The 19,908-nt window shown below is 48.1% G+C and overlaps 5 protein-coding genes across 8 annotated transcripts; 3 read left to right on the plus strand and 2 right to left on the minus strand.

Annotated features, from left to right (window-relative positions):
* Positions 1-56: 56 nt before the first annotated feature.
* Positions 57-1,592, plus strand: LOC108630239 (protein KRTCAP2 homolog). 3 transcript variants are annotated; one of them, XM_026817927.1, is made up of 4 exons: positions 57-195; positions 643-815; positions 1,088-1,306; positions 1,368-1,592. In XM_026817927.1, the coding sequence occupies exons 2-4, from the start codon at positions 761-763 to the stop codon at positions 1,538-1,540; spliced, it is 447 nt and encodes a 148-aa protein (XP_026673728.1). In that variant the 5' UTR covers positions 57-195; positions 643-760; the 3' UTR covers positions 1,541-1,592. The 3 variants fall into 3 exon arrangements, with proteins under 3 accessions (XP_026673728.1, XP_026673729.1, XP_026673727.1); XM_026817928.1 differs by lacking the exon at positions 643-815 and having other exon boundaries at positions 60-195; XM_026817926.1 differs by lacking the exons at positions 57-195; positions 643-815 and adding an exon at positions 821-906.
* Positions 1,581-3,278, minus strand: Stoml2 (stomatin like 2). Its single transcript, XM_018033415.2, has 7 exons — positions 3,182-3,278; positions 2,996-3,112; positions 2,786-2,933; positions 2,474-2,722; positions 2,259-2,414; positions 1,946-2,190; positions 1,581-1,881 (listed from the first exon to the last, which is right to left on the minus strand). Exons 1-7 carry the CDS (start codon positions 3,254-3,256, stop codon positions 1,705-1,707), a joined length of 1,167 nt encoding a protein of 388 aa, XP_017888904.1. The 5' UTR covers positions 3,257-3,278; the 3' UTR covers positions 1,581-1,704.
* Positions 3,279-3,645: 367 nt separating this feature from the next.
* 128up (GTP-binding protein 128up) lies at positions 3,646-5,433 on the plus strand. Its single transcript, XM_018033416.2, has 8 exons — positions 3,646-3,731; positions 3,806-3,971; positions 4,037-4,167; positions 4,240-4,479; positions 4,559-4,727; positions 4,790-4,919; positions 4,983-5,105; positions 5,162-5,433. The coding sequence occupies exons 1-8, from the start codon at positions 3,690-3,692 to the stop codon at positions 5,262-5,264; spliced, it is 1,104 nt and encodes a 367-aa protein (XP_017888905.1). The 5' UTR covers positions 3,646-3,689; the 3' UTR covers positions 5,265-5,433.
* On the minus strand, positions 5,425-8,927 carry dila (centrosomal protein dilatory). Of its 2 annotated transcripts, XM_026817925.1 has the most exons (9): positions 7,631-8,927; positions 7,407-7,503; positions 6,903-7,335; positions 6,629-6,846; positions 6,409-6,568; positions 6,084-6,340; positions 5,857-6,028; positions 5,633-5,796; positions 5,425-5,569 (listed from the first exon to the last, which is right to left on the minus strand). In XM_026817925.1, the coding sequence occupies exons 1-9, from the start codon at positions 7,962-7,964 to the stop codon at positions 5,431-5,433; spliced, it is 1,974 nt and encodes a 657-aa protein (XP_026673726.1). In that variant the 5' UTR covers positions 7,965-8,927; the 3' UTR covers positions 5,425-5,430. The 2 variants fall into 2 exon arrangements, with proteins under 2 accessions (XP_026673726.1, XP_026673725.1); XM_026817924.1 differs by having other exon boundaries at positions 5,633-6,028.
* Positions 8,928-9,175: 248 nt separating this feature from the next.
* On the plus strand, positions 9,176-19,167 carry Drep2 (DNA fragmentation factor-related protein 2). The gene is made up of 8 exons (XM_026817866.1): positions 9,176-9,516; positions 11,158-11,254; positions 11,588-11,767; positions 12,214-12,401; positions 13,496-13,697; positions 14,031-14,210; positions 14,657-15,015; positions 15,516-19,167. The coding sequence occupies exons 1-8, from the start codon at positions 9,505-9,507 to the stop codon at positions 16,395-16,397; spliced, it is 2,100 nt and encodes a 699-aa protein (XP_026673667.1). The 5' UTR covers positions 9,176-9,504; the 3' UTR covers positions 16,398-19,167.
* The last annotated feature ends 741 nt before the right edge of the window (positions 19,168-19,908 follow it).

Here is a 19,908-nt window from a genome sequence, read left to right on the forward strand (position 1 = left end):
GAAATCGATAACTTGCGCACGCAGGGCACCCTCATAGTAATCCGTAGGATCTATATACTTCTGTCATATCGAATAATTATTTTCCTTCGAGTTTTTTACGTTTTGTTTCTAAGCCCATTCGCAGAATTCAGAGTTATTGTAAAATACGCGTTTCTAGAGCTAGTAACAACGAAACTGAGCCAGCTATGTGCATGTGTTAGTTTCCCCTAGGGGACAAAATTCAAAACGAGTGTTAATAAGTGTACTTTTCAATGCTCCATGAGGCGTTTATAGAATTGTGGACGATACTGTTTGACACGTCAAAATAAAAACAATTTTAACCTACGTCTGGCTAAATAGTTACTGATGTAATTTTATTTTGAAATTGAATGTAAAGGGAATGTGAAAATACAGGAACGGTGTAACTTATAAAAATAATAAACGTTATTCGTTCACTGTATCATTTANTGAACGAATAACGTTTATTATTTTTATAAGTTACACCGTTCCTGTATTTTCACATTCCCTTTACATTCAATTTCAAAATAAAATTACATCAGTAACTATTTAGCCAGACGTAGGTTAAAATTGTTTTTATTTTGACGTGTCAAACAGTATCGTCCACAATTCTATAAATATAGTCAAAGCTAAACATTACCCTAGATCCAATACCAAATAACTAGACGCGCCGCAGAATTTAAGATTAAAATAATCGAAACGAGAAAACAAATTAACAACAAATGATGATCACGTAATGTAATCTCGACACGAAGATTTATGAATGCTTTACTCGTCGTTCGACGATTATTGGAGGAATATTAATGTAGCTCTCGTTGGTACGAATGCGTATTTTGACAACACGGCATTGCGATAAGAACCGACAGATCCACGAGCCGGTTTTTGGCAATTACTTTTTTTTTAAGATGCGTATGTATGAAATATACTTCAAGAGTTATTGAAAGTTTCTTCCGGCACGCTAACAAACCTATTCTACATTGTTCTCTCAGACTTGTGAATTAATCCATGCTGTAACCTTGCTAACAAACCGATTGCTTCAGCTTTGAACTCTCGAAAACAAAGTCCATACGTGTTCGTTTCTTTTTTTTAGCTGTCAGCAGCGGAGCGTCGTTCGTACTGTCATCGATTTTGACAGTACTCGTGTTTTCGGGAATGCAGATTTATAAAGGATGGTTAGCATCGTCGCAGGTATACACGATACTGGGAGGATACATCGGCTCGTTGCTTTTTATTTGCGTGTTGACCGCGATAGGAAACTTGGAGGCAACGATATTTGGCAAGTCCTTCCAACAGAAATTATTTCCCGAAGGTAGGTTGTCAATCGTTGAAATCATGAGATCGGGCTTCGATCGAATTCGTTCTCGTTGCAGTTATGTTTTCGCTGATGATCAGTCTGATGGCATCGGGCTTGGTACATAGGGTGGCGACCACGACGTGCTTCCTATTTTCTATGATAGCCTTGTACTATATCAATAAAATATCTCAAGATGCATACGTCGCACCAGTGCCGACAGTATCTTTGCATACGAAGAAGAGAAAGTAAATAACCGTATCATTGTACGTAACAAAAATGAAACTCAAACTTTTACATGAAACCGTTCCGTTTCCATTGATTTTTAATCACACCTTTCCCCTGGGCGAAGATTACAAAAATGGGAGCGAGCAAATGATAGAAGGCGAAATGTATTGACATTGTACGTAAGTATTTTACAACATTTTAGGATTTCTTTTCCTTTTGTTTTCCCTATGCTTCTCCGCTTCCTCTTTATCGCTAAAATACTCGAACGATTCGTCATTGTCATCCACCTGGAGATCTTTGTTTTCTTTCGGTTCGTCGTTGTCTAAAGTCGGTCGAGACATAACGTGCTTGTAAATCGTCATCGCCTAAACCCACAAAACAGCGTGAGAATGCGTTCCGTGGTAGAACGAAGACTCCTTAAGAACGTACCTGCGTCACCAAGGAAGACACGTCTGCGACGTTACTGGGCAAGATCAAAGTATTGTTGACCTTCGCAAGTTTGTTAAACGCTTTGACGTATTGCTCCGCTAGACTGTACGAGGCCGCGTTCTTTGCGTCCGCCAAATTAAGAGCACCCGCCACGAGTTTCAAACTTTTGGCGCGCGCCTCCGCGATAGCCACCAGAGCCGTCGCTGTACCAGTGGCTTTGTTTATCTCTTCCTGCTTCGCCGCCTCTAACGTGCAATCATACGAATCGTTTATGAACTTCCGATTGGGACGATCTAACGTCTGTTTCAATTACCTGATGCCAGGATCTGCGCTAAGCGTTTTCCTTCGGCGATATTTATATCCGCCTCTCTCTGGCCCTCCGATTCCAGCACCGCGGCTCTCTTCTTTCGTTCGGCCTCCACCTGCATCTGCATCGCTTCCTGCACCCTTTGTGGTAATCTTATGTCACCTAACACGAACGAATTCAAATGATAAAGACTTTGCCATTCACTGGACAATGGATCTTACGTATTTCGTATCGGAGGCAAGTTATTCCCCAGGCTTCACTCGCTTTGTTTATGCTATCGACTATACAGACGTTGAGGCCTTCTCTCTCCCTGAACACTTTGTCCAGAGATATCTTTCCCAGCTCCGACCTCATCGTCGTCTGCGCTAACTGAACTACGGCGAACTCGGGATCGTCCACTCCGTACGATGCCAGAAACGGATCGATCACTCGTAAATATAAAACGCCGTCGATGTTTAACGTTACATTATCTACGGAAGAACGATCAATTTGTTTAACACACTGTTCATGCAAAGAGCAGACGTGACACGTACCTGAGGTGACGGCGCTTTGCTGAGGTATTTCTATAGCTAATTCCTTAAGACTTTGGACGTATCTAATTCTATCTATTATCGGTGTGAGGATGTTTAAACCAGGATTCAAGATCCTGTGAAATTTCCCCATTCTCTCGACGATCCATGCCTAAAAGAATAATACAGATTTATTTCTGTTCCGACGAGAGGTCATTGATTATGGTTACAAACCTCTTGCTGAGGTACGAACAGTATGATAGTGTTCAACGGAGTGCCAGATTTGTATCTGACGAACTGAGCTATCGGCAACTTGGGAACGGCATGTTCAAATGCGATGAGTGGTTGTTGCTTCGAAGAAAAATTTAATTACGACCACGAAGAAACAGAGATCGTCGAGCACGACGGCCTTTCGGTTACCTTTAGGATTCCAAAGTTACGAGCGAGCTGCTTGAACCGGCAGTTCATTTCCCATTTATACGATCGCAATAACATGATTCTACGTGAGAAACACTTCGGGGTGCACTGTTACGAGAGGTTAGGTCCACGCGATCGTATTATACGTGCAAACATGTCCCTTTCATTTCGAATCGCGATAAAAAAAGCTGGAAAGCAACCGACGGACGAAACCCGATGTTTAATTGATCATTGAATCTATCGACATTCAGTGTCGAATGAAAGTATGTAAAATAGTCAGATTTATCGTCAAAATAAATTAGTATTGAGGTATCGGTTCATACGATACGTTTGACACGAGACTGCGCGTACCCTACAACATGTGTCTGTAGCGTTCCGACACGTGCGAGCGTCGTAAATTGCTTTCGTAAATCGTCCGAGTCCTGTGATGGAAGAACGAGAAAGGGTTTAAGGGAATCTTATTTTGTACATATATTATTCAAAGGAAATCCGATTTGTTCGAGCGTTCGAAATGAGTACGATACTGGAGAAAATCGCCTCGATCGAGGCCGAGGTAACCTTCGCCGCATTTACATCTGTACTGCATTTGATTTTCTTAGATTTAATCTATTGCAATTTTATCGACAGATGGCTCGTACCCAAAAGAACAAAGCTACGTCGGGCCATTTGGGATTGCTAAAGGCAAAACTCGCGAAATTGAGACGCGAACTTATCACTCCTAAAGGCGGAGGAGGCGGCGGCGAACAGGGCTTTGAAGTGGCAAAAACTGGCGATGCTAGGATAGGTTTCGTCGGTGCGTATTTAAAATATAATCGAGAGAATGTACGATCGAAAATAATAAGTGTTTCTGGAACCAAGGTTTTCCTTCCGTGGGGAAGTCTACTCTACTGAGTACTCTAGCTGGTGTCTATTCGGAAGTAGCGGCATACGAATTCACGACTCTTACAACTGTTCCTGGTTGTATCAAATACAAAGGGGCGAAGATACAAGTTTGTATACCGATTCAATGAACAGAAGAACGTTTCATCTTTGTACTAAATAATGATCGATGAATCTTACAGTTACTGGATCTTCCTGGAATCATTGAAGGTGCCAAGGACGGCAAAGGTCGTGGAAGACAAGTTATAGCAGTCGCCAGAACCTGCAGTTTAATATTCATCGTTCTAGACGTGTTGAAACCACTGGGACACAAGAGGTTGATCGAACACGAATTGGAAGGTTTCGGATTGCGATTGAACAAACAGCCGCCGAACATCAATTTCCGGAAGAAGGACAAAGGTGGTATTAATTTTCAGACTACGGTAAGTGCAATCCTACTTCATCGGGACACGAAATATCGTACGGAACTTTGACGTTGAAATTGTTTAATCGTTCCCACAGTGTACGCAGTCTGAACTCGATTTAGAAACTGTAAAGAGTATTCTCTCGGAGTATAGAATTCACAACGCGGATATCACGCTGCGATACGATGCAACGTCCGACGACCTAATCGACGTCATCGAAGGAAATCGCGTTTACGTGCCGTGCATTTACTTGCTCAACAAGATAGGTAATTATCATGTCGTTGAGATACCTTGGAACGAAGGTACTGACGGTCTGATTCGATTCCAGATCAAATCAGTATCGAGGAGTTGGATATTATTTATAAAATACCTCATTGCGTACCGATCTCTGCTCACCACAAGTGGAATTTCGATGATTTACTTGAGAAAATGTGGGACTACTTACAACTGGTCAGAATGTAAGTTCTCCGATTTGTTTCATTCGAAATCTGGATCATTTATTCTTTTATCTCTGTTCGTAGATATACGAAGCCGAAGGGACAGCTTCCGGATTATAATTCTCCCGTAGTTTTAAACAGGGAGAAGCGAACGGTGGAAGATTTTTGTAACAAACTGCATCGATCGATCGCGAAGGAGTTCAAATAGTGAGTAGTCCCTTTGATCGCCTGATTTTCGTCAACTGATGATTCTTACATTTTAGCGCACTCGTGTGGGGATCGTCCGTGAAACACCAGCCGCAGAAGGTTGGGAAGGATCACGTGTTATGCGACGAGGACGTCGTGCAAATTGTAAAAAAGGTGTAATATCCACGGAGGATAATAAATTGCATAATAAATTTTGATAGGCGACTTTTAAATCTACTTCATTGAACTTCTCGTGAGGAAATGAATTTTTTTAACCAAGCATGTGATTGATTTGGTGTAATATATATTTCGTATGAAGCACAACAAATAAAATGTACTGGTACCTTCATATGTCTTTTAAAACGTACTCCCTTCGTTGTTGGTCCAACAACTTCTCCAAATGTTCGCATCTCAGCTTCGCGTCGTTCAGTTCTTTCGTTAGATTTTTGATGGCCAAAATCTTTTGCGTCATTATTAGTTTAATTCTGGAACAGAATTCGATGAGCGCGAATTCTGTGAATAATTAGCAGACGATCAGGGCACCGAACCTGCTGCGTAACTGAGCCAGCGAAACGTCCCTGTTCACGTTGATACGAGTTATTTCCTGATAAAGGGAACCGATCTTCTCTTCCAATTCTCTCTTCTCTCCTTCGATCTCTTGTCTCGCTATTCTCTTCGCGTTATCTCGCTCGGCAGTCAGTTGTTTCACCGCCTGAAGAAATGATCCGTCTAGCCATCGATCGATTGGCAATTGTATATCAGAAAATCTTACTTCGTTCGTTTTACTCAATTCAGACGTGCATTCCTGAATTTTGTTCTCCGTTTGCTGCAACTCGGTCAACGTCCTCTCCAGCTTGTCCTTCGTATGCGTCCATTTGGCTTTGTGAATCTGTTCATTTTCCATCGCAGTTTGCAATTCTATTTCGTACTTCTCGCGAAGAGATCTGAAAGATCATGAACGCTGGCAACAGCCCGATAACAGAATCCCTGTCGATCTACCTGAGCTTGCAGTCGAAGTTCTGCTGCAACGCGAGCTTGGCGTTTCGGGAGTCCTTCTCCAACCGTTCGATAGCGAGTTCGATCTGTCGATCCCTCTCTCTGTTGCAATCGTCTCTTATCTTGTTCTCCATCTGTTCGATCCTCAAGTTCTGCTGTCGCTTGTAGTCCGCCAACCAAGCCTCCCATTCCGTTTTCAACGACTCCTGGAGAGTATTCTTCTCGTGCGAATGCTGTTGCCTCAGTGCATCTATTTCTTGCTAAAAAGAAAAACCGACGGCACCTCTTCAACTTTCGACTCCAATAATGTTCGTTTTCGGCTACTGACTTGATACTGCAGCCGCATTCTTTGCAGAAGAGCTTCCGTCTCGGCGTCACGTTTAGCCTGTTCCTTCCCGAACTTCTCCCTGTCGAGCTGCAATTCGTCGACAAGCTTCGCTTGCTGCGCTTTAAACTGATTCTCCTGCTCCTCCAATTTCTCTTGATACCTGATAACGTTATTAGCAGTCTGCAGTATTCGACGCATTTATCAGAAGCTCCTTTCGTACCTGGCCCATAAAATACTCTTCTCGTTAGTCAACATCCTCTCGTGACTCGCGGTCAACTCTATACGCAATTGTTCCAATTGTTGATTCGAGCGACGTACGATCCTCAGTTCCGCGTCCTGCAGCTCTTTCACGTGCGCGTTCCTCAGTCTTTGCACTTCCTCCGCGTGCTGTTCCATCATATTACGCAGTTCCGGTTCCAGGCCCTTCACCGTCATTTCCTAGTAAAACGAGCCGAAGCATTGAATCACGTACGATCATTCGCGTGATCTCGAACCTTGATTCTCGTGGTCCTGGCTTCGATCCATCGTTCCCGTTTGATCTTCTCCGCCGCGGCGAAGTGCTCCTTGGCCCTCTGCAATTCCACCGCGTATCTATCGTCCGCCACCTTCAAATCCCGTTGCATTTTTATCTCGATCTCTTTCACCCTTTGTACCAGCGAGTTACATTTCTCGGTCAGCTCGCTCTTCTCAGAGATCAGCTGCTCGATGAAGCTCTGATGTCTCTTCACGATACTCTTGTACTTCTCTTCCTGCTGTTGGAACTTCGAGGAGTTCTTCTTCTTCTGCGCTTCCACTTTCTCGTAGAACAATTTCCTCTCAGAATTGAGTTTCTCTCTGAGTAGCGACACGGTCGCGTTCTTTTCCTCGAGTTGCAGCCGAGCGGTGGCCAAGTCCTCCTCGAACGCACGAGGAACGACCCTTTCGACGCTGCAGACCGGAAGCAGAATCTCACGATATCGTGTTGAATCATCAATTATTATTTTTGTTATCGTGATTACCTATCGTAATTAATGCGAGGCAACGAGCCGTCGAATATCTCTCCGAGTATCGTCGCGTCCACTTCCGGGACGTTTACGTTCGTCTCATCCAAAGAACCTAATGCATGATACCGATTGATAGGACGGATTTACTTATGAGAAAATCGAATGTACGAAAGACGATGGATATTGATTTCTAAATTTCATTTTTAAATCAATATCGCGAAACTATTTTGATAAGCTACCGTCTTCGAGTTTCGCTAGAAACGACATTATATCTTCGTAAGTCGTTCCGTTCGCGGCCCGCTCCTCTTTCGAATCGTCCCTCTCCGGTTGCAGCTGCATTTCCGGTAGCTGCCCGACGATATCTCTCTCCAGATCGGTGATCATGGTACAGAGTTCCTCGAACGAGCAGGTGGTCGATTCGACGACGTTCTGATTGCAGTCCGCTCTTTCGATTTTCTTTGAATCATCGTCGACGCTCTTGATTTCCTGTATTCCTTCCGTGCTTCGCGGCGGCGGCGGCGGCTTCTTCACAGGCGGCTTCCCGCGGATCTTCGGATGCGCGATATTTATCATCGTGGAACTCGGTAATAACGAGTGCGGCCGGTGCGGAGCGCGAATTCCTACTGAACGTTCGAGGGTCGTTCGCCTGTTTTTATGGTTGCGCGTTTACGCGGTTGTCAAGGTGATGGACGCAGCTGATTTCAAAGGGACGATGACTAATACTTGGAATTTTATTCGACTTGGTTCAACGAATTTCTTCGGTAATGCAAGCGTTTGTCTGTACATGTATTGCAGTTGCTTGGACATGAAAGTAATTCGCAAGAGGCGTTCGAAGCATTCCAGAAGCACGGGAACGAATGTATCGGATTTTATAAGATCGTGGAATTTATGGGTGCGAAAGGGTCGTATTCGTTTTTGTCCGAGTGGTGGAAGAGAGACGCGTGTCGTCGTATCGGGAGATGAATCGAATGCTGGAAGGAACTGTATAGATCGGAGAGACGGTCGGAGTAACTCGATTTGCGGAATAAAGCCGGTTGGAGAGAAGGGTCGGTATCGACGGAGCAAGGGTGGCTCGCTCGGAGCGTCATCGCGCGGGTGGCGTCGACGAGGGATGCAGGCAGCACCGTCTGGGACGACCTGGCGAACTCGGGAACTGGGTACAGCCACTGGGAAGAGATCGTTGGGGGATATACTCGTACGAGGAGGCAGAACGGTCGTCAGTCGCAATCGGAAGAGGGAGGCGGTTGTGGGGCGAGGTTGTTGCGGGTGAACACTCGCTAAGGGGTGGAAGAAGTGGGCGAGAGGGCGAGGGCGAGGGCGAGGGTGTCTGTACGTACACCGAGAGAGAATCGATCTAAAACTAGGAGTCGCCGCAGTAACCGCTGGGAGGAAGCCACTGTTACAATTTGCCCCCATATGCGCTAGTGAAATCTTAGATCGGGTAATTGTACGGCGAGAGAGGGCTCGAGCTGGAATGAGGTGTTACCGCGAGGTGCTCGCGAGCGTTCTTCGGCCCGCGGCGCGTCGATGTTGACGTACGACGAGGAGCCAGAGCCGAGCTCGGCCCCGTGATAACGGCGCACCGATATACCGTACAGTGCGAAGGATCCTACGGAGGTCAGTCGAGAGGAGAGACCAGTGACACACGGGAGACGGGGCGAGAGAGACGGAGAGAAGCGCGCCGGAGAGACAGATAAATTTAACGAAGAGAGGGGGAGGACGAGAGAGAGAGAGAGAGAGAGAAAGCGAAAGAGAGATAGAGGAGAGTGGACAAGGCAAAAGAGAAACGGTGTCGCGACGCAAGGTGTTTCGGTGTACGGTGCACGTTACGAGGAGGATCGGGTGGACCGGGTCGAAGGAGAGACCAGCAGGAGAGGACGCAGCGAGAGAAACCGGGTGAAACGGAGAGGAACCGAAAGAGAGGGCGAAGGGAGCGCGCAAGAGAGAGAGAGAGAGAGGGAGGGTGGGAAGAGCGAGAGAGAGCGAGGGTGGGCGGACAGTAGTGCACGAGAGCATCCCGTCGCCCACGATAATGCGACGTGCAGCTTCTTTACTCGTTCCTTCTGAATAAGTGCTCGCTGGGACGGTCCCTTACCTGCAGGGATATGACGTAATGGCAAGAGAGGTATGCATTTACAATCGCACTTTATCGTCGATCCGTCGTTTTCGTTCTACTCCCTGCTCGGTGTACCCCAGTGCTTCGCATCCGCCTTCCGACCCCGTCCGACCCCTTGCTCGACGCGACATTCCTTCGGACCCATTTTCTTTTATCGTCGCCGTGCGTGAACGCGTGTACACGCGCTGCAGCATTCCCGTCGGAACGTTGCGTCGATCGGTGCACGCACCCGCGTCGCGGGATCACGCGTACGCGAGCGTACGACTAGTTTTTCCGAACGACGCGGTCCAGGGTGCATCCGTGAATGCTCGACGTTCGCGACGTTCCGTCCCGTCGTCGGTCGCTGTCCCGGGTTCCTTCCCCCAGGTCCAGGTCGTCACGGCCATCCCACTGGATTATGCTGTTCCTACCCTCGAGAATCCCTCAGGATCTGCACGGTCCCGATGTCCCTGTGCGTTTTGCGGCATTGTTTACCGAAGCTCGGAGGAAGCTGCACCGAGATCCCGTTCCGGGACCGCGAGAAAACACGAGACACGCCGCGGCGAACGTCTCTCTCGCCGCCCCGTCGGTGTTCGCCCATTCGTTCCCACCGTGCGTACACCCGTTCTCTTTTCCTTTTCTTTCTCTCTTCTTTTTTTTTTTTTTGATCTGTTACCCGAGAACGATTGAATCAGGTCAGTGTTTTCGACCATAAGTTGCGGCCGCGTCTGCGCCCTGTACGAAGCTCTGCGCCTCCCTGTTGAAAACTAGGGACGATCCAAACATAATATTCCTCCTTTGGGCTCGCATTATTCTAATATCGTTTGCGAGTCCCCGATCCGGAGACCCCTTAACCTCGATAATCGAGTGATCGTCGCCCCCCTCGTTTCGTGCTCTCTCGACCCACAGAGCCGCCTACTACCCTCGACGCACGCACCCGCGTTCCGAAGCCGCGAGCACACAACGGCCAAATAAAACTAGACTATTTTCTACGAGCGTACGAGAATTCCTCACCGGCGTTACATCCCGACGATTGATCGCGTTTTATCTTGCCAGGGACCAGGGATACACCGTGTTTGGTCCTGCACGTCCTACTTACTCGTTGCCTGCGAGTCCCGTCTTAGAATTCGGAATCCCGGCTTCGCGGAGGCAGCCGGTGCGCGAGATAAAAAAAGGCGTGGGTCGCGTACACGTCGCAAGGATATATGGATATTCGATAATCATTTTTCACAGCCGGCTTTGTTTATACTCCGCTCTACTTATATAACGTGTGTATAGTCATCGGCGCATCGTATAAAACGGCGTGCGACGGGGGGTAAATTACTTTCCCGTTGACCCGGTGCAGACACTCCACTTAACATCTAGGCGATAAGCGTTTTCCACGCCGGCTCGAGGGTTTTACGGTTCCTTTACACGCAATTACGCCCCGTTTCAACCTATCCTCTCATTGATAGACTTTTACCTATGCGCCGCGGCGTGTCGTTTACCTTTGATCGACGCCCGTTCAACTCCGTCGCTCCCGGTGTTGCACTTTTCAGGTTCAATTCACTCGCGTTACGTAAGTGATTGATCGCGGGACTGTTTGAGACCGAAATTCTAACGTTTGAGAGTGCAACACCGGCTCGGCTCGAACCGTTCGCGAGATCACCGTATCGGTCGGTTTCTGTGCAGGAGTTACGGGCCAAGAGACCTTTTAAGATATGGGACAGCTGGCGTAACGTGAGAAAGGGACTGTGTGTTAGCACTTTCGAGGAACTGGTACATCAAGGTAAGAAACATACCCCACAGCCCGGAGACTGATTATAATAGCTGCGCTTCAAGCGTAATTGCACGCGCGTAACAGAACCCTCGTTTTTGATCCCTGCGTAAGAGCCGATACCGCGTTCGTTCTATGTGACCTGTACTCTCTCTTTTCGGGACACACTCTTTTTTTTCTTTTCTGTCTAATGAAGAACACCATCGTAATCGAATATAAGAAGGGACTTGAGAACGGACCTCGATCGCACGAAAGCGTACGCGAGGATTCTCAAATGGAAAAGATCCATTACGAGAACAGAGGTTCCGATCGTTGCCTGATCGTTCGTCGCTCGTCTTCTTCCAGGCAAAGAGAAGCTGGGCGTGCCACAGAACGAGAATGTCTCTGTAGTGTTGGAGTCGGACGGGACGCAGATAGAGGACGGGGAGTACTTTAGGACCTTACCAAACAACACGATCCTTCTGTTGCTGAGGCATGGTGAACACTGGTGTAAAACACCACCCGGGGTCGACATCATACGCGCTGGTATCTATCAATCCGATCCCATCTCGCTTCGAACTCCTACGATCTCGTTCTCTAAACCGAAAACCTTTGTTGCGTCACAATAATAATAACAATAATAATGATGATGATCTCGGCGAGCGAAAAAGTATCGGAGTCGCTTTTACGAGCGAGCAAAGTCGAACGCGACGCTCTTTCCCCAAGAATAGCCCCGGTAAACGTTCTCCGTTCCGAGTCCGAGAGCTATTTTTATGGGGTACCTTGGACTCGTTGAACGTTCTCCTCTCCTAGAGACTCACCCGTGGAATTACAGATCGGAAGCGTTCGAAGCCATTGTAACAGGATTTAGACTGGAGATCTTACGCAGTCAATGAAACTCCTGTCTAAATCCGATTTGAAAATCGATACAACCTCGAGGGAAACAGCCGCGGCCTCGCGATCGTATAATCACCGATTGTCACCGTTTGCAGCGATCTCGGCGATTCCGAAAATAGTCTGCGAGACGATCCACGCCCTGGAGCTGCACGATGAGACGCCCTCGTGGAAGATCATGGACAATAAGGGACGGGTCACGGTGGTGCTGCACTGGGACCAGCGANGGATTATGCTGTTCCTACCCTCGAGAATCCCTCAGGATCTGCACGGTCCCGATGTCCCTGTGCGTTTTGCGGCATTGTTTACCGAAGCTCGGAGGAAGCTGCACCGAGATCCCGTTCCGGGACCGCGAGAAAACACGAGACACGCCGCGGCGAACGTCTCTCTCGCCGCCCCGTCGGTGTTCGCCCATTCGTTCCCACCGTGCGTACACCCGTTCTCTTTTCCTTTTCTTTCTCTCTTCTTTTTTTTTTTTTTGATCTGTTACCCGAGAACGATTGAATCAGGTCAGTGTTTTCGACCATAAGTTGCGGCCGCGTCTGCGCCCTGTACGAAGCTCTGCGCCTCCCTGTTGAAAACTAGGGACGATCCAAACATAATATTCCTCCTTTGGGCTCGCATTATTCTAATATCGTTTGCGAGTCCCCGATCCGGAGACCCCTTAACCTCGATAATCGAGTGATCGTCGCCCCCCTCGTTTCGTGCTCTCTCGACCCACAGAGCCGCCTACTACCCTCGACGCACGCACCCGCGTTCCGAAGCCGCGAGCACACAACGGCCAAATAAAACTAGACTATTTTCTACGAGCGTACGAGAATTCCTCACCGGCGTTACATCCCGACGATTGATCGCGTTTTATCTTGCCAGGGACCAGGGATACACCGTGTTTGGTCCTGCACGTCCTACTTACTCGTTGCCTGCGAGTCCCGTCTTAGAATTCGGAATCCCGGCTTCGCGGAGGCAGCCGGTGCGCGAGATAAAAAAAGGCGTGGGTCGCGTACACGTCGCAAGGATATATGGATATTCGATAATCATTTTTCACAGCCGGCTTTGTTTATACTCCGCTCTACTTATATAACGTGTGTATAGTCATCGGCGCATCGTATAAAACGGCGTGCGACGGGGGGTAAATTACTTTCCCGTTGACCCGGTGCAGACACTCCACTTAACATCTAGGCGATAAGCGTTTTCCACGCCGGCTCGAGGGTTTTACGGTTCCTTTACACGCAATTACGCCCCGTTTCAACCTATCCTCTCATTGATAGACTTTTACCTATGCGCCGCGGCGTGTCGTTTACCTTTGATCGACGCCCGTTCAACTCCGTCGCTCCCGGTGTTGCACTTTTCAGGTTCAATTCACTCGCGTTACGTAAGTGATTGATCGCGGGACTGTTTGAGACCGAAATTCTAACGTTTGAGAGTGCAACACCGGCTCGGCTCGAACCGTTCGCGAGATCACCGTATCGGTCGGTTTCTGTGCAGGAGTTACGGGCCAAGAGACCTTTTAAGATATGGGACAGCTGGCGTAACGTGAGAAAGGGACTGTGTGTTAGCACTTTCGAGGAACTGGTACATCAAGGTAAGAAACATACCCCACAGCCCGGAGACTGATTATAATAGCTGCGCTTCAAGCGTAATTGCACGCGCGTAACAGAACCCTCGTTTTTGATCCCTGCGTAAGAGCCGATACCGCGTTCGTTCTATGTGACCTGTACTCTCTCTTTTCGGGACACACTCTTTTTTTTCTTTTCTGTCTAATGAAGAACACCATCGTAATCGAATATAAGAAGGGACTTGAGAACGGACCTCGATCGCACGAAAGCGTACGCGAGGATTCTCAAATGGAAAAGATCCATTACGAGAACAGAGGTTCCGATCGTTGCCTGATCGTTCGTCGCTCGTCTTCTTCCAGGCAAAGAGAAGCTGGGCGTGCCACAGAACGAGAATGTCTCTGTAGTGTTGGAGTCGGACGGGACGCAGATAGAGGACGGGGAGTACTTTAGGACCTTACCAAACAACACGATCCTTCTGTTGCTGAGGCATGGTGAACACTGGTGTAAAACACCACCCGGGGTCGACATCATACGCGCTGGTATCTATCAATCCGATCCCATCTCGCTTCGAACTCCTACGATCTCGTTCTCTAAACCGAAAACCTTTGTTGCGTCACAATAATAATAACAATAATAATGATGATGATCTCGGCGAGCGAAAAAGTATCGGAGTCGCTTTTACGAGCGAGCAAAGTCGAACGCGACGCTCTTTCCCCAAGAATAGCCCCGGTAAACGTTCTCCGTTCCGAGTCCGAGAGCTATTTTTATGGGGTACCTTGGACTCGTTGAACGTTCTCCTCTCCTAGAGACTCACCCGTGGAATTACAGATCGGAAGCGTTCGAAGCCATTGTAACAGGATTTAGACTGGAGATCTTACGCAGTCAATGAAACTCCTGTCTAAATCCGATTTGAAAATCGATACAACCTCGAGGGAAACAGCCGCGGCCTCGCGATCGTATAATCACCGATTGTCACCGTTTGCAGCGATCTCGGCGATTCCGAAAATAGTCTGCGAGACGATCCACGCCCTGGAGCTGCACGATGAGACGCCCTCGTGGAAGATCATGGACAATAAGGGACGGGTCACGGTGGTGCTGCACTGGGACCAGCGATCGTCGACGTCGTCCCAGGGGCAGCAGCAGCAGAAGGGTCAAGACGTGCAGGCCTCCAAGTACTCGCCGACCAAGAAGACCGATCTGAGCGGTGGCCAGCGGCCGCCGTTGGTCATCCAGACGAGCCTCGACCAGCTCAACTACGGGGGGAAGCTGGGACACCTGGCGGCGGAGGTCGGGCCGAGTCGATACACCAGCCCCCATATCACTGTGATAAATCATGACGACATGGTACGAGATCGTCGCTACCCGCGAGACGTCCGCGGTCAGGCAACGGGACCGATTTCAGAACAGAAATTGCAATTCTAATTCGATTGAACGATCTGGTTTCCGAGTCTGCCTAAATCGAAAGGACCCCGTGTGACACGCCTACGTAGATTTTAATTTGGAATCGGTTTCGGATCGGCGGACCGCGACGTCTCCCATTACGATTTGCCACGAGCTTTTTTTTTTGTTAGCGCACGAAACGAAATTTGACGGGGCGAGGTTTCCGGGTAACGAGTTCGATCTCGACGGGCGCAGTGGACGACGCCGCTTGCACGTTCCGACTTCCGGCCCAGGACCGCTGTCAGAGGCGGACCACTCGGAGCCCGGAAGCCTCGAGTACCCTCTTCTCCTCTCTGTCTCTCTGTCTCTCTCTCTGTCTCTCTGTCTCTCTCGAACCTAGAAAACAATCCAAAAGAGAGGAGGATAGAAAGCAAAGATAAAATTAAAATGGTCGCACGACACAGCAGCAGCAGTCGTCCGGGCTGCAGCCGCAGCCGCAACCGCACGGGATCCCGGGCAGGCTGGTGAAGCAGGGTACCAACTCGTTCGACAGCACCACGATCCATATCCACACGCCGGAGTGCTCTAACCACATCCATCAGCCGGTGGCGAGGAACGGGAGCCCGGTGAACGGCGCCGACGGTGGTCCCAGCGGCGAGTGCGACTTCCACTGCTGCGCGCTCCACGAGGAAGGACGGAGGATCGCCGTTCACAAGTCGGTGGCCACCTCGCCGATCCAAGACGCCCAGCATCAGCAGTACCACCACCACCCGCACCAGCAGCAGCCGCAGCAGACGCAGACGCAGACTCCCTCGCCGCAGCCGCCCTCCTCGTTGTCCGACGGCACGAGACGGACGGGACTTAGCAAGGGCCACGTGCGTTTCTGCGACACGGCCGACGAGGAGTCCAGCTCGAGAATCAGCGGATCGGCCGGTGCCGGCGGTTTCCATCTGCCGCATCATCAGAACCATCACCAGGAGCACGACAGCTCCGAGTCCGAGACCGAGAACACGATGATCGAAGATGAGATCGTCACCTCGGAGAAGTTTCTATTGCTGATCGATCAGCTGACCGTCGATCAGAAGCATCTGAGCATCAAGGATATCGGGATCATCCTAGAACGGCTCAGCTCGAAGATCCTCGACGTCGAGCGGCTGGATCGCGAGAGCGAAAGTGAGGAATGTTACAACTGGACGATCAAGGCGATCATCAGGGGCGACGTGTTGAGGGAACTGGGTGTCATCTACAACGGGAACTACTACGCGATCTCGGAGCATCCCGGATACAAGGAGGAGTCCGAGGAGAATAACGAAGATAACGAAGAGGAAGAGGAGGATAGACTTTAATATGATGCTGTTTCTCTAGATAGATAGATAGATAGATAGATAGATAGATAGATAGATAGATAGATAGATAGATAGATAGATAGATAGATTATACACTTATTAATGGATATTATTAATAATAGTACGTACGGAGGGGGACGATTCGGATAACCGGGAGTGCGGAGAGCGAGGTCAATGACGGAAGAGAGGAGGGGGCGTGGGTCGACCGTGTGAGATTCAGATCGTAGGTTTTCCGGATACACCGCGCGCGGGGGACGTGAACTTTTTTTTCAAATGTTTTCGTAATAAAAACCGAGAGAGAGAATGACTCTGGATAAACGAGGCAAGATGATAAACTAATACGATAACATTATAAACTTAGTTTTAAAAACGGTTGTTGAAATATGTATTATTAAATAGTATGTATACATGTAGAGAACATTTTTGGGATTACGGACGAGGGTTCCGTAACCGTCCACACCACTGCCCGAACGACAAAAATAAAGAATCGACGGAAGAGCGTTGACGAAAGAAAATATGAGAGAGCGAGAGCGAAAGAGAGGAGAGAGGAGGAGGAGGAGGACAAGGCAAACGGGAGAGACACGCGTGATTACCTGGGAGATTCTCGCGTCGGAGTCGGGCTCTCGTTTTCGCTCTGTCGGAGTGACGACACCGTCTCTGTCCGGTGTACGAGAAAAATGTTGTTCCTCGCCAGTCTGTAAGAAACGAATTAAATCAACTGCCCGACTCTCGTTATACGGTGAAAAAGATACACACACACACATACACACACACACACACACACACAGACACGGAGATACACACGTTGCTCCACACACGCCATACTCACACACGCGAGGGGGAGAGAGAAAATACGTACACACCCGCGACACGACGAACCGTGTATCGCGAACCTTAATGTCTGATGTCACGTTAGCGTTTTACGCGACGTGCATAAGTGATATAAGCATGAATCGCGCGCCGTACATATTGTTGGGCGTGTGGGAGTAGAAGGAAGAATTTGCAATTTTAATATATTTCTATTGTAAGTATATTTGACACGACGAAAAACTAGTCTCGAAACGTAACGCAACGCGACGTCGTGCGAAAAATTGTCACACTTTATACATAACGTGTATATATATACTATATATATATATATACACACTATATATATATATAAATATATGCATAAAGGATTACTCCGTAGAGAGGACTCGGTGCTCGACATTAAGAAATAGGGAAGTCGCGTTCAGTTCTCCGTTTGGTTTATCCGGTGTAGGCGGAACGGTTTCTTCGGGACGCTACGTTCTATCCTCGATCTCTTCGATTCCGAAGCTCGTTTGAATCGCACGGCGTACTACCGTTACGCCTCGTTTACTACAGAGAGAACGAAATTTGTTTCAACGAGAGTCGTTAAGCCTTACCGTATCGAACGTTGCATCGATCATCGGACGGAACCGTCGCATCGGGCGTTGCGATGCTCGTTACACGAAATGTTGATCTTTATCACGGCGTACGATGCAAATGAGTTAAGGGGAGCTCGGAGAGCGAGGAAGAACGAGACGAGAAACCGTGGGGGATGAGAAACAAGGGAGCGCCTGAGCGAATGAGAGAGAGAGAGAGAGAGAGAGTGAGAGAATGTGCGAAAAGGGATAAGACGTCTTTTGTCGCGCGGAAATGGATGTTCTTTTTTTTCTTCCAGCCGATTTAGCGGCGGGGGGAGAGGGAGAGAGAGAGAGAGTGCGTGCGTGTGTCTATGTGTGCGCGCGCGCGCGCGTATGCTTTTACGAATTTAACGTGCTCGAGGACGACGAGTTCTTCCGAGGGACGCGCGTTTGCGAGTCTCTTCTTTCGTAGTGCCACTTGAAGACATGCAAATTCGAGGCGAAGGGGAGTAACGAATAAAAAAAAAAATAAAAGGATTGTTATAAGTTGTAACTGTTGTTTTTGGTACGTGCGTACGAGGGAGAATGATTTGTAGCCTTCATCCTTTGATCCTTTGCGCGTTCTCAGCTTCCCTCCCCGTTCGAGGAAAGAGAGAGAGAGAGAGAAAGAGAGAGAGCGACCATCTAGCCGATGCGATTACCTCTGCGCGAAGAGTGTGCGAAAGGGCGATGCGTGCGAATGAGAGGATAGATATGCGCGTGTGGGTCCTATCGATTGTCGCACCGCGATCGCAATTGAAGGTAAGGGCGGAGGAGGATTATATATATACATATACATACATATACGCATATACGCGCGGCCGAGTGGGTAAAATAAAAGATGAGAGAGGAATAAAAAAAAAAAAAAGGAAGAAGAGAAGAAGTGAAAACAAAACGTTAATTCGGAACACGAGTCTTCCCTCGCGCGAGACGACTCGTCTCGTGCCACGAGAATTACACGAAAGAGACGTAAAATAATTACGATGTGCAATCCTATTACGTACACTGTCGAAATGAAACATAACAAGAAAAAAAAAATATGTAGCACGAGAGTTAAGGTTTTTTAAGTGACTGACTTTTTTAACGACGTTTTATCACGTTACGGAGTATTATTATATATATAAATATATACATACGGACGAATATAAATGATTATAAATACATCGTATATATAAATATAAATATATACATAAATATATATATATATATATATGAAAACGAATATACACACACGAGACACGTTACACACGCATTACGTACTACCTATATTAATAGCGTAAAGAAACTGTGTGCGTGCGAGGGAGTGTCTGACGAGTGCCAACAAGAAAGAATGTAAATAATAAAGAATCATATGATACATGAGATGTGCAGCGTTCGCAAACAATCTCAAGCTGAACTATTTTCATTTTCACGATTCTTAGGGTCGACCTTCCGTTCTTTTCTCTTCATTTTGCAACGTCGAGAGAGGTGCCGCGTTCTCCCGGGGATTACGCCCGGAGTTTCTCATCGATTCGTGAAATACGATAACGTCCCACGAACCCGAGATCACCCTATCCTTCCCTGTTTAGATCTCGGTCGATGCCTAAATTGCGAGAGGACCACGCGAATAATCCCAGGCCCTCAGAGACAAGAGAACGTAAAATACTGATCACTGTGGCGATTCACGTTTCTCCCGGTCAGAGATCGCTTCAAGGATCTCTCGTATCGTTAGACGGAACTCTGCTGCATCGAAGAACCATCAATCGACCGTAATAGGTACAACTCTCACGGCCAGAACGCTTCTCTTTTTAATTCGTTTATCGCCAACAGCTTTTCGCCAACGAGCAACCTGTTACGTCGCTTTACACCGCGTGCTCGCGGCCCACGATTCTCTTTTACGAGGAGCAACTTGGATTTTGGAAAACCGACGCACGATTCTTTCGGTAAAACTAAAATTCTGTCAGAAGCCAGGACGAGAGGCAATCACCGCTCTGTCCACGAGGTGAAAATGTACGAAGATCAATACGGATCAAAGATCACGTGCATACGGATACAAAAGCGGTGATCGCCGTTAGGGCCATTGATATCTAAAGTCATCGATGAGAAGTCGAAAATATTTTTAACTC

The sequence above is a fragment of the Ceratina calcarata genome, unplaced genomic scaffold, assembly GCF_001652005.2.
Source record: "Ceratina calcarata isolate Rehan_Ccalc_2016 unplaced genomic scaffold, ASM165200v1 scaffold71, whole genome shotgun sequence".
Classification (NCBI taxonomy): Eukaryota; Metazoa; Arthropoda; class Insecta; order Hymenoptera; family Apidae; genus Ceratina; species Ceratina calcarata.